We start from the raw sequence: 14,680 nt of genomic DNA on the forward strand, positions 1-14,680 counted from the left end.
AGTCTCTTGGTTACAGCTATATTATTATATGTTATAGGTTCATTAGTTTTCATCTATAGCACAGCACTTAGGTTAAATATAGTGTTTTACAGCAAGCTTGACATAGGAATCATCTATTAAAGAGCTAATGTAAACCTTGTTCAGACAGCTCATCGGCAACAGTGAAAATTCAAATAAAAAAACAGCTGCTTAAATGTTTCGTAATGGCACATATCCATGGAGTTGCATCCATATCTCTAGGCTGTCACACTGATCTATTAGGCAACAAACAAAACCCAAGCCAAGTACTTGTCTCTTTGCTATCCATGTGTACAAGTACAAACCATAGCAGGGTGATGTTTAAGAACAGTTCAAATGGTATATCTAAATGTGCAATTACCAGGGTTTAAGGGATGCTATGGTTGACATTCGAGAATGTTAACACTTGTCTCACCCATATAGTGTCTCATCCTCCATTTGAGAGCAGTTTGCATTCTCAGCTGTGAGGAGCAGCACACAGAGGCTCACAAAAGCATTTACAAAGTTGGAATGGTGTGTGAGATCTCTGCAGCGATTACACAGGAACTTCTTGGCTCTACATCCTGTCCCACGACTTTCTTTGACAGAACAACTTGCCTTTTCTCTTTGGGTGGAATGCTTTAAAGCTTGGCGTGAAAATATGTACAAAAAAATCAGAGAACATTCAGAAACTGATTTTAAAATAAAGAGACAACTTATTTTCACAAAACTATCAACTTTGTAGGTTACTACTGTTCACAATTAGAAAATCATTGATTTGTCGTCCATGATTGTCCCAAGGCTGGAAATTCATATAAAAGACCAAGAACATAAGTGACTCAGAGAGTAATGAAAATGGCATCTTCCAAAGCTAACAGGACAGACTGTTTGCAAAGAAAAAGGACATTACTGATGTCGCAGTGCCTTCAATTCAAAAAAATCTACAATGGCTTAATGCAAAAAAAAGAAAAATAACTACATGAACAGTTCAAAGACTAAAAATATTTTCACTGTAAATGAAAATAATTCCCTAAAAATGTAAGGCCTTCAAGTATGCCTGCATTTCTGCTCACCAAAGATGTTAAAAATGCAATTATTCTCATTTGACTTCATATGAAAACAATGAAGTTGAATAACACAGACTCAGAGAGGTTGTCGAGAAATGAAACTGAATGTTTATGCCTTTGATGAGTCAGTCTAAGAGTATGATGTCTAAACATCTGCTTCCACATTGCTCATAATGATGTCTGGTCAGACATAGCTGTCTAGGGTTACTGTGTATTTGTGCATCCATGTTTGATGATGTTTAAGATTTATCATTTCTCACTAAAGTTATAACTGGAACATATTCTTTTTCACAGAAGAAGCAAAATCTGTTCACACTTTATGTTGCAAGAAAAAAGACCTACACAAATCCACAAATCTGGTTCCTATCATTCCCAAAGGAATACCCCCTTCTCTTTCAGATCTGAGGGGGGGGGGGGGGGGGGGGGGGAGAAAAACAAAACAAAACATGGAAATGAGAAAAGAAACATTTGGACTTTTGAGTGCCTGGAACTTCCTCTCAGCTTTACGGCTGTCAACAACATCTGTAATTGCCAACCACGGACAGATGTCCAAGCAGAAACACTAGCTCCGGGTGGGTAGGTGGGGTCCATGTCAAGGAGTGGGGAGACCAAGGCCGGGCTGCAAATTGGCTCAGAAGACTGCAGCCCTCTAAAAGCTTGTTGTGTGTGGGCTGGGGAAATGAAAACACTAGCTTAAATATGCTTCCCTGCAGTCATTAACTGTTAGTTAATAGTGCCATTTATTGTAGCCCTGAGTCGGAGCTATTCTGACTGTTGCTGGGGTCATACAGTTGTACTGAATGAGGGAGTGAAAAACAGTGTTATTATAATTTATGTATGTGTTTAGCAACTACATATGTCTTTGAAGTACATGTTTGTTTTAAATGCTATAAATGAACTTGTGACCTGAGTTTCCCATCCCCACCCACACCATGACACTGTTTTTACACCACAGCTCAACACCTGCAACCAATCAAGCCCTCCCTTGCATCTTTAGCTTTGCAATTCCCAACAGCAAAGCTGGAGTCACACTGAGGCGCTGCTCACAGAGGTTTTTATGGCAGAACCAGCTTAACTTGATTTCTGATCCAGAGCAGCAAATCAAAAGGGGACTGATGACAAAAATAACAGCCATAGTTAAGAATAAGGCAGCTTCAAAGCAAAAAGAAAGAAAATGCAACTTGTGTTAGCACAAATAGACTTGGCATGCCTAATTTACAAAGGCATTTTTACAATGCAAGTAAATTTCATGATTTAAGATGTTGACTTTATCATGTTTCCAATTATCCTGTTTGATTCAGTGCAGGCAGAGAAAATGATATACACAGGTTATAAAACTCCACTAACTAAATATCACACTACCCAAAGCACCCATCAAAACAAGGCATTTTTTAATCTAATATTCTGTCAGAATGTATGCACATTAATGGAGGCCAAAACATTTCTCTAAACAAACATTATTTTCCTGATATAACTGAACTGATACAGCTCTCATTTTAAGCTCTGGCACTTTACTTCAAATATCTATAAATCAGACATTTTCTGGAAAGTGGATCTCAGAAACAAACACGTCTAAATGACCTGAGACTGACCTACAGTTAAAACTTCAAATACCTGCTTTTTGAGACAACTCAAATGTGCTCGTTTCCTTTGGCACAAAGCCAACTCAGAGCCAACATCTCTGGTTCGGGTTTCAGATCTGCTATTGATGGCAAATGTCATCTTTAATGCAGATACAGCTCATTTTGATGAGTCTTTCACTCATCAAAGTATCGCATCTATCAATACAGTCCCTGCTACTGCTGCCAGTACATCCTCAAAACATTAGTTAAAAGATATTTTGGGTGAAGTCCCAATTCCACTGTTTTTCCTCGTTCTCTGGGAAAATTCTTTATTTAACACAATAACATTCAAAGAGAAGGGTGATGTGAATACCATGTACAGTTTACATTTTAAACCTTTTGCACTGATAAATGTTACAAAACACCCTTCAGTTCTTGTGCAAGTTAGTGAAGGTCTTTTTCTATCATTCCAATCCTCGCAAAAATATGTTTCAAATTCTCAGATTAAAATGTTTACGTGACATTAATTCTATCTGAACCTGATTATGACTACCCCAGAGTTTATATACACACTCTAAATTGTAAAGATGATGGAGCACCGTATATTTGCAACTTGAAAGCCAAGGCTGCACAAGGCCTGTGATGTTAATTCACAATGAAACACGTTTAAAACATCTGGTCCCTCTTGCTCACAGAGCATGCAACTTTGACTTTTCCTGCACAGACAAAAAGAAAGCACGAGTGTGTGTGCTCTCCACTGCATGTCTTATACATGCTGTCTCACAAATATATACACCTTGATTCATGTCTAAAACAAAAAAGGATTACCCGATTTTCGGTCCTTTATCTCAAGACCATAATACCTCCAGGACACAAAACAGATTACTACTCCTTTGAAACATGATCCACCACCAGACCTTTAAATCCTGGAACATTTACATGCATTCACCTTCTACTTAAGATTGGTCATAAAACATCCTGTTTGTATCTTTTCATCTCATTTTCATGAAGGAAAAGATTCTTAAGCGGAGAGAGAGAAAAGGAAAAGTGAGAAAAATACGGCCACGGACCTGTAGTCTGTCTCCCTAATTCAGTGAGGTTAACCTTATACGTTGGTTATCTGCTTTGTTTTTAGAATTGTCAAATCTAAATGATCAATGGAGCTGATATTTTCAGCTGGTGTCACGCAAATTCAAACACAAAAACCAACACAGGAAGTACAAACTGACTTCAGAAGAGTCAGGCTTAAAGACAGCAAATAGTTAAGTCTCTATCCTGCCACATTCTATTTTATTTCTCTCATATATAATTGACTCTTACAAAAAATGTGTAATATTGTTTAGGGTGCTGTGAGTTCCAGGTCCTGGCAGGAAGGCCAAAGGGACCGGCGCCCAGCTGGACTCTGTGCTCTGATCCCGTCACAGTGATCATGAATAATGCTACTTGAGATGCGTCAACAGGTGCACAGAAATGTGGTGAAAGGAAAGCATGGAAGAGATTTAAATACAGAAATGAAATGAAGTGGAGGGGGCTGTGCTTAGACCTAAGACAAACACATGTAAAGCCCTTGATGAGATGAATTGATACTCTTCATTGATAAACGAATTGGGCCTGATGACAGGCAGTGAATTAGGTAGGCTTCACAGCTCATTTGAGATATACCAGATGTCCTCGAATTGTTATGGTACCAGTTAATGATATCTTATGCTGAGAGTCCTCTAAAAAAAATAAAATACTGGCTTACTCAGAGGATTTCCTGCTCTTCCGTGGGTTTTATTCGATTAGTTTTGTTAGTTTCTGCTTTTACATTTACTGAATTCATAAGGTTTTGTCCACGGTTAACACGCAACAGCCTGGATTTGACAAAATATTTGAAATTTGTGATGTACAAAATTGTAGGATGGGTGTGTTTAACTGAACTTGTGTTTATTTAGCAATCCAGAGAAAAAAAAAACTATTTGCTGAATATTTGCTGCGAATCTAATTGTTTACAACATCCTTGAGATGTGTCCAGGAGAAAACTGTTGTTTACTTAGCAAAGTGAAGTTGAACATTGTAATCGTACATACCTTTAGAGTTAGTATACAGGCATGTGAAGTACGCTATTCCAAATCCTACAAGTTTAAAGAATGAATCACTGTATATCAGGACAAATGTTTGAAACCAGTTTAAAGCTTTGTGTTTTCCCAGAAGCACAGTGGCCTCAATATTAGTGAAATGGAAGAGGTTTGAACCTATTAGTGCTCCACCTCGAGTTGGTCCACCTCCAAACTGAACAAGGATGTATGACAGACCTTGGTCAGGGAAGTAACCAAGAACAGAACTGCCACTCCAACGGAGCTCCAAAACTCCTCTGTATGGAGATGGAACCCCTCCATCAATTAATACTGTATTACAAAATAGCTAAATACAAAAAAAATAAAAACAACCCTTGAATTAAAGGCATGACAGTCCACTTAGAATTTGCCAGATGGCATTGAAATGACTATGGGGGAACAAGGAATAAGCTTCCCTGGCTCAAAGAAACAAAAAGTCAGCTCTGTGGAAAGAACTTCAAGTACCATGTCTGGAACACCGGATATCGATCATGACATTGCTAACAGCAAGGTTATGATTTATAGCTGGTGTTTATCAGTCATGTTCATGAAGCATTGTTATAGGCTGTTGTCAGAGGCAGTGTCTATGAGATCCATGATCGATCAATCAAAAAAAGGAAAGACAAGCCCCAACTAATACCTATGATCTTGATGGAAACCTGCACCAGAGTGTATGCAACCAGAAACTGTGTTTCAGGACAAAAAATGCTTTATGCAGCCAAGACGATACTGGCGTGATGTAAAACAGAGCCTATGACAATCGTTCAAGAATAGGATGAAATGCATTAACAACCCGCCTGAACATATTCAAAAGTTGTAAATGCTGCCGCATTATTAGCTTATCATTTATACTTTTAACAGAAGTTTAGAATCTGGAAATGGGATCTGTTCACCTGGTAGTAAATCACATAGGCCAAGTGACAGCAGCAGCTAAGGCTCTGTTGAAATTGCACCCTAAGCTAGTTATTAGGTGTATCTGATCAGAGTTCAATCTTCCTTACTGTCCATTTACATTATATTTGAAAGTGGTCAAATCCTAATTTTACTTGGATGGAAATCTTCTGCAGCTCCTACTCATGTCTCTTGGATCAAATCTATTAAACTGTATAAAACTGGAAAAAATAAGGTGCACATTGAATGGGTGCACGGACAAATTTTACACTACACATGCCCCTTTTTTCTCATATATTAAGAAGCTTGATTTCCCTGCGGTTCCAGAGTAATGTTATTTATTCTAGTTGTGTGCAGGTTTTTTTTTTTACATATGTACAGTATATATGTTTGTGTATGTATGTATGTTTTACTTGTTTTCACCCTACTGGATGGATGTGAAGATAAGACACAGTCTAGTTAGAAACATGAGGTGCATCGATATGGCGAATAGTCTGGTTATGAGGATTCCATTGTATTATCTGTTTTCTTGTGTGCGTTTCTTTGTTTTAGGACTATTTTTGTTAATGTACTTTACCTAGGCATTATAATTCATAGGTGCATTTATACTGTTAATGTTTGTCGTGCCAAAAATGAAATAAAAAAAAAAAAATTTTAAAGAAAGAAAAAAAAGAAAGTGGTCAAATCAGATTTGAGTGTCCTTGTTGATGTTTCCTAATCTATGTGGTTTTAAGGATAGCCTATGAACACAAAACTGATTATTTTTTATTTCATTTAAGGACCATATTCCTGTTTTTGTATTGGTGTGATTGAATCACAGCACAACCCACGTCAGTTTTTAATCATCAGTGGGACAAAACATGTCTTCCAGACGACCTCTCTATTTTGCTTTCCTCTCTAATTATTTTTCACCTCTTTCTTCTCTCATCATCAGTCAGTCTTTTCATCTTCTGATCTCCCATTTGGTCTGCATCAGCGGTGGGTAAGATCACAGCACAGAGAGAAGAGGGCACTAGATAAGAAAGGCTATGAAAGAGAGAAACTGCAATAAAAGACAAGTTATTGTATAGTTTTATGGGTCTGCCTTCTCTCTTCTGTCTGCATGAGAGCGTTTTTATTAGGGGACTTTGGATCCCTTTTGACTGGTTTTGCTACGAATTTCAACTGCATGGTTGCACTAAGTTCAGAGTTTTAGTGGGAAAAACTGACATGGAAACAGAAACGCAACCTTATTGAATTAATAATTCTCTCTTAATTATTATTTTCTCTCCAACCATACAACTAAAAGCCATTGCGTATATAAGCAATGCACCAAACAAAGACAAATCCACCAAGTGAGATGTGTGTTTTACATACTGCTCTACTCATTCCATGGTGTCTCCAGTGGCAATACAAATGATGATAGATGGACCGAGGGCATACAGAGGTCAATCTGTACCCCTTTCAACATTTTAACAGTCTGTCTCCTCAACTCCAAAAACAGCAATATATCATTTGGTAAAATGGAGCAGACCCTCATTCTGTAACAAGGCCCAAAATATAGTCATTTAATAATGAAACTAATGTTTATTATCAAGCCAGATATGTATAAATGAGAAAATAGACTTCTGATGACAAAACGGTATGAATACATTTTACACAATAATGGCAACCAGTGTTGCAGCCTCATAAGCCCCCAAAACAGGGGAAAAACTAAAACCAAATAATGACCTTACTTTCCATCATATAAAGTATTTTTAACAAGTATACCCACATAATGTAGGAAAATAAAGATAATTTTCCACTGACAATATAGCAAACACTTTGACAAGAACTCACTTTTGCTTTTTGTTTGAAAAAAAAAAAAGACATTAAGATTGCTTTGGCACAATAACAAGTAATTAGCTAAGCAATTATCTTTTTCCACCCCCAGTGACAAAAAAAAGGATCATATCAGAAGATATAATCACATCAAGAGATTATACAGTTTATCTCATGATACAAAAACTTCCGAAGCCAAAAAAGACTCATCTTCTCCATGAAACATGATTCTTTAACTGGAAATTTTGTAAGGGATGCTTGAGTGCAGCAACTGTGGGAAGATACAAGTCTACACAAATAAGTAACATCTGACAGAAGACTGCAAGCCAGGCCATCTCAAAATGTGTATTTTAATACTTAATCTTATTGCAGATAGATTAAAAAAAGCAGTATCTAGACAACCAAGAAACATCCTCAGAACTTACAATACCCTGAAGGAGACATTTAGCTCAAAAACATCTGTGTGAAGCTCTTAAAACTCAAAGCCTGAGAATACCGCTTTTTTTTTTCTTCAAGGCAGTGAACTGGGATTATAAACATCTGATAGTCAATGTAACCTGGAGCAACTGGATGTGGCAGGTGGCCATAAAAAAAAAATATAAGGAAGAAAAAAAAAGGTGTAACCACAAGCTCACCACACAGGAAAAATTAAATAAAGAGCAGGAAACAGCCCTTAGAGAAACAAAGAGAAGAGCAGTGGGGTGTGATGAACTGCGTAGGCCAGGTTAAGCTAACATAGCCAGCAGTATTCTACCAGATTATAAAAACACTGACATCATGCACAGCTCAATTGACCCAAGTCTCTCTATAAACACACACATTAGACAGCATACATGAGAATGAGGCCTGATTTTTATTGTCCGTCTTGTATTCTTGATTAATTTTTTCCAAGATACACTGAACCAATAATGATAAGAACATATTTGATCTGCATGTTATATGCACCCGATCTGGTAAATGATTGAATGAATGATTTATCTACTCAAATAGGTGCTAATGGTACAAAAATACTTTCTTAGGCACTATTGATGTTTCTGGGTTTCATCAAATGTAAGGGTTGACCTGAGATTTTTCTTGCCCTTAGGCCCATGAGAAAATCAGAACAGAAATGCTGCCATCGTCATGTGTCTGAACAACTCGATCTGCAGCATGAGGCTGAAAGAGTACGTTTCTCTGTGTCTGTAAAGTTATGAGTGTTGTGCCAAAACAAATAAACTATGATCTTTACAAAAAAAAAAAAAAAGAAAAAAAGAGAAGGGTAAATAGAGGAGCATTTTATGGAAATGAGCTCCTGAACCCTGCAAAGAGAGCATATGCCTTTGAGCAATGTGTAGTTCAATTTTTATATCCCAGGATATGTTGGTATCTGTTCAAAAAAGATCTAGAGCCTACACACATAAACTACAGCATCAAGCTGTGTTAATTTCATTAATGCATGTTGTTTATATCATATGGAACATAAAGCAGTGAAACTTAACGGATGACTTCAGATTAGTTCATGAACTCACATGAATAACTTCTGGAAATGTTTTTTGCGGTGCAAAATCTAAACTAAACACGAGCCAAAACTTGTTTAACATCCTAAAGAGAGGAAAGAGGAATGCTGCTGTCAGGCCGAGCAAGCGGGTCATCCGAGGACATCAGCAGGCGTGTTTGAGCTCTTTTTTTTCTTTTCGGCGGGGGGGTGGGTGGGCATTTGCTCAGTCAAGTGAAAACAGACAAAGTTTACCAGCCAATAAAACAATACAAAACAACAACAAAAACACTCATGTAAAACAGATGTGTTCATATGTCTCCAATATATGCATACAAACATATCCAATAGCATGTTGAACGTGTTAGTAAACTTTATGATTAAGATATTAATCAGACAATAAAATGCCAAACTAAGTAGCTAAAAGCAGAGCTCAGGTCAGCAGGTGACTTAAGATTCCTCCCGTGAAAACAGACATTTACTTGTTTTATAATTCAGTTTGGGGGATCAAGTGGTCCATAAAAAGCAACTACTATAATCCAAGTACTACTTCGCAAATAAAAAAGAAATCCTTACTGGTGAATAGCTCTTGGGTCTGTTTATTGGCAAATGTACAAAAAGGTGCTTCCTCTTAGTGAATTTGAGACCATAAAAAGCTTGACAGTAAGTAGTATCTTGATTTGGTTGCGTTTGTGTGGATATATTGCACAAGCTACTGCAGAGCCAATTAAATATGATCCAGTAAGGCTAATCAGACGCTTTTGGAAAGCTATTGCATTATCATTTTACATTCTGATTGCTTAGTAAATGTGAAATTATGCTCTTCGTCTTACAAAAGAATCTACTCCAACAACACACAGAGGACGACACCAAATTTTCCGCACTGTGTTACAACTAAAGCTGAGCCAGGATCCAATTATGAACAATTTCATGCATTTCCCCCATCCCCCAACAAAGCTGACAGCTTTGGCAGCCACAGTATGCCAACACATTGGTTGTAATTGTAAATGCATGCCCTAAAAAATAAGAAAAAAGGGGGGTGTGTGTCACTGATCCACCCACATTATTGGCTTAAGACCTAGAGAATTCATAATGTCCCAAATATCACAAAATAATTAAAAATGTATACATTTTCTTTAAGCAGCCACTTCAACAGAGAAGATCTGTTGCCCCTTTCATGAAAAAAGACCTTTTACAGCTGTTGCATAAAACACCTGTTGTGACAAAATAACACAAAACAGTATAACCAGCAGACGGCCAGCGTGAGAAAGAACTTCCTTCCCTAAAGCCTCACTTCTAGACAAACAGGATCAAATCAAGAATGAGAAATTATAACAGTCTTCAGGCATCCATATGTGGCTTTCAATGGTTGTACACAGTCTAGCTCTGCTTTGATCGAAACTCACTTGGATCCCAGAGGCAAGACAGAAAAACAGGAAGGGCCCCAAGTCCAAAGACAGAAATCGAGGAGGGGAGATGGATAACAATCACACACACAGTGGGGACATAAAAACCAAGAATGGGTGTGTAGGGGTACAGTGTGTGTGTGTGTGTGTGTGTGTGTGTGTGTGTGTGTGTGTGTGTGTGTGTGTGTGTGTGTGTGTGTGTGTGTGACTGCTGTAAGGCTTTTAGTTGCTTGCTTGTTGGTTTATGTTTATTACATCCAACAAATCAGATCAGTTTACAACTTATCTTATTATTTGGTCCATCCATCGTCTTATCTCTCTTTTAAAAGTTCCATATTGCAACTTCAAGACATATAAACATTGCAACCGGTAGATTCTAGGCCCTCTTTAGGCAATTACTAATTTTAAAATGTAGATAATAAATTAATGAGTAATCTATTATCAATTTAAAATAAAGGTGTTCTTACCTGTCCATCCTGACCAACATGCACTTGGTGAATCTGGAGATTTCCCTATAATAAAGAAATGACATGTGAGCCTGCAGAATGATAGTGACATGCATTCAAAACCATATCATAATTATAATACAAACAAAGAAAGAAAACAATTTCAGCTATTTTTTAATATAACAGCTGAAGAACCGTCTCACTTGGGGAATCAACTCAGTATAAGTTGATCAATATCCTTTGTTCAGCATTATGTAAACGTGGTTGTCAATAACTGAGAAGAATTTCAACTAACTGCTTCTGCCAACCCTTGCATGCTCATACAGCCACGCAGAAGTTGAAAGCATTGCTTATACTGTTCATATCAAGAAGTGAATAATATCCTTGTATTTATGCATTACTCTTGCCATGATCTATGCTGACGCAGTCAAAATGTTTGTGTTTCTTTCTTGCATATTTCATGTATGCATACAATACGGCTCTCTATATGGCTAAAGAGCAGAGTAGTCTCTGAAATGACCAATTTCCTTTCAAGCATGCTAAAACCAATGTGTTTGATGAAGGAGGCCCTTTCCTAATGAAAACATATTCTGTGAGTGGCAGTTGGCAGATGTGGGATTTTGTTGCTAAGCTTTGAACTCCAAAAAAACAAATAATATCATGAAATAGGAAGGAGAGGAGAGAAAAAAAAATTCTGGGCTCAACCACAAAGAGCAGGAAAAGCTTTAGAGATTTTCTGCCTCCAATTTACTTCGTCTTTACTTCGTCTCTCATTCAGTTGTGTATTTCATCCTGAAGGCTCGAATAGGAAATGAGAAAAACATTTGGTTAAAGTGTCAATTACTTTTGCACAAAATGTCGAGCTGCCACACATGCACGCCCGGTATGTATATACACTACCGGATAACAAGCATGAGTGTGTATGCAAAACTGGTCATTTGAAACTAATTTCTCTTTTCAAATATTAAAGAATAGTTAACAATGATTCTGATGGAGGAATTCCTCTTTAATCCAGTCTGGATTTGAATTATAATTTTATTGTCAGGCTATGTGTATTTACAGCATTTTCTGATGGAGAACATGAGACCTGAGAATTATGTGGAAACATACCCATCTGCACGGGCTATAAGCTATAATGCATGAACAATAAAATGCTCTTCACATAAACTTTGGTTTTCCAATAATTCATAAATCTGTCAAATATTGCCTCCTTGCACACTGCTATTATATACTCTTTGCATGTGCCAGAAGAAACATGCAAAGAAGAAAATGCTCAAAAGGATTAAACTGGGTAATGAATGATTCCTAATCAGATTATTGCAGTGATTTATCCGTCTTTCCTTTATTTTAGAAGCAGGCTTTCTTGCAGCCTATAAAATGTGAGGTAAGACTTCCTTAATTTGAATTATCACTAGGAAATGCAACAGTTGCCAAGCATTCTACCACCCACACGTGCCTCATCATAAATTACTTTCATTAGTGCTGGTCAGCAGATCTCATTATGTGTGGGATTTTATTTTTGTATCAACTGTTCAGGCTGGTGGTGGTGGATTAATGGTGTAATTGTCCTGGCACACTTTGGGCCCATTAATACCAATTGAGCTTTGCGCCAACGCCACAGTCTGTATAGTTGCTGCCCATGTTCATCCTTTTATGACCATAGTGCACCATCTTCTGATGGCTACTTCCAGCAGGATAACATGCCATGTCATAAAGCGCGAATCATTTCAGACTGGTTTTTTGGACATGACGTGAGTTCACTGAACTCAAATGGCCTCCACAGTCACCAGATCTCAATCCAATAGAGAAACTTTGGGATGTGGTGGAACACGAGATTCACATCATGGATGTGCAGCCGACAAATCTGCAGCAGCTGCGTGATGCCATCATGTCAATATGGACCAAACTCTCTGAGGTATGTTTCCAGAACCTTGTTGAATCAATGCCATGAAGTATTAAGGCAGTTTTGAAGGCAAAGGGGGCTCCAACACAGTACTAGCAAGGTGTACCTAATAAAGGGGCCAGTTAGTGTAAATATCGTTCATTTTTTTCCTCCACAAACGTCTCAAGCATGCAAAAACTTTTGTTACAATCATTATTTGGAGACAAAATATCCTAAGCAGGCCATTTGCTTAGAAATTAAATATATCAAGAAGAAATACTCAAGACCAACCAGTTACTTTTTCTTTTTCCCCACACACACACGCACACGTTTGCACTTGCCTCACTGTCCTGTGTGATCTGCACCTCCTCTCCTTGTGGTACCTGAGCAATGTGCAACTGTCCCTGTGGAATCTGCAACACATATGCACAAAAAGCAAAAATTGCAGCTGAAACAATAACACAAATAGGATAAAGCATTCAAGATTGCTTTTAAGAAGTTTTTTTTTTTTTAAATCTGCAACCAATTATTATTATTAATACATTGTGTTTACAAAGAGATGGTTTAAGTCTGAAATCTGGCAATAATAATACAGGATGGCCAGTTATTTTGTCAAACTAATTACATTTTAGAGGCATTTTTATAGAAAATAATCATTTAGAGTGACATGGACATTATGATTTTTAAAAAGATTTGAATACCAGAAAAGAAAATGAAAATAAGTTTTCCTAATGCTGTTTATGTACAATAATCTGGTAATGACAAATATAGTTTATTATAGAATGAAAACCTGCCATGCCCTATCAGTGTTTGTAGGTATGATTGATTTGCTTTTGCATGTTGTGCAGTTCTAGCCACGCTGCATCCTTAATTTGTTGCCATTTGTGAATCAGCAGGGTGAGAAGTGCAGAGTGAACTCCTTCCCTGATGTCCTCCACCGGGTTGGACCTTTCTTTGGACTGTCAAATCTATGGATCACGTTATAGTTGATCAAGGGCAAAAAAAAAAGGGAGGTGAGGTGATATTTCTATGAAATGCAGAGAATAATCTCCAAATTAAATTATAAGTGATGCATCATGTGAAATGTATTCTTAAATCTTGAATTTGTCTGCCACTTGTTCTCAAAGAACATGTTAATTTTAACCATAAACCTTTTAACAATAAACCTTTAAATAGAAACGTCAAATCTAGGAATTCAGTCGAACTTCAAAACCTCTTTCTATGAGGTCAGTAAAACTGTTCCTCTCTCGTGCAATAAATCGGCTATTTATAGCTATATCAGGATAAAGGGAATTGAGACTTCCAGGCACATCCTGTTCAACAGAAAATGCATTGTGAAGTCGTAGGCCTGAATATGACCTTTAATCACAACATCTGTTCATGGTCATCTCATTACTGAACATGAATTACTCATTCATTGACAGAAGGTGGTATACAGTATTCTCCAATATGAAGTTTCACAGCATTAGGGGTTGTGACCTTCCCCTGTGTTCAACTACTTGCATGCACTATGCAACTTTAAGATGAAAACCTAACAAATACATCAGGAAGAGAGGAAAAAAAACTAATGGTAAGATAAAAAGTTTTTAAAGAAATAATGTGAGAAAAGAGTGTAATAACATGTCTTTATGCATTATGATTCCACGAGAGACAGAGATGACAGATATGACATTCACCACTTGAACTTGTCCATCTTCGCTAATGCGGTGAAACTGGACCTGCTGATTGGCCAGCGTGTAGTGCAAAGTCTGCTGGGTGGCGGTCTCAATGTGAGCCGCCTCGTCTGCGATGCCTTCGTCTGCAAAGGAGGACAAGCTGTCATGTTATTGATGCCTTCAAGGGTACAGGGGACATAATCAGAAAAACAACACAACTTATTCCTTACTATTAAAAATAAGAAATAAAAAGGTTTCCAAAACACAGGCAGACCCAGAAAGCAAAATTAAAGGAAAAGCTGGCCCTTATACTAACTGGCTAATTTCCAGACCACCACAGGGTGATGTCTTGTTTGTATTTTAACAAACACCTACATATACACAACGGTTCTCAAGGTATCCAA

General features: G+C 37.5%; 1 protein-coding gene across 1 annotated transcript in view; it reads right to left on the reverse strand.

Moving 5' to 3' along the window:
- banp (BTG3 associated nuclear protein) overlaps positions 1-14,680 on the reverse strand; it is a 36,540-nt gene that overhangs the window by 10,580 nt on the left and 11,280 nt on the right. The window contains exons 9-11 of the mRNA XM_061722142.1: positions 14,298-14,419; positions 12,963-13,034; positions 10,761-10,805 (exon numbers count right to left, since the gene is read on the reverse strand). Of these exons, the coding sequence (XP_061578126.1) occupies positions 10,761-10,805; positions 12,963-13,034; positions 14,298-14,419 (239 nt within the window). The remainder of the gene's footprint in view (positions 1-10,760; positions 10,806-12,962; positions 13,035-14,297; positions 14,420-14,680) is intronic.

Source organism: Cololabis saira, chromosome 5, assembly GCF_033807715.1.
Source record: "Cololabis saira isolate AMF1-May2022 chromosome 5, fColSai1.1, whole genome shotgun sequence".
Lineage (NCBI taxonomy): Eukaryota > Metazoa > Chordata > Actinopteri > Beloniformes > Belonidae > Cololabis > Cololabis saira.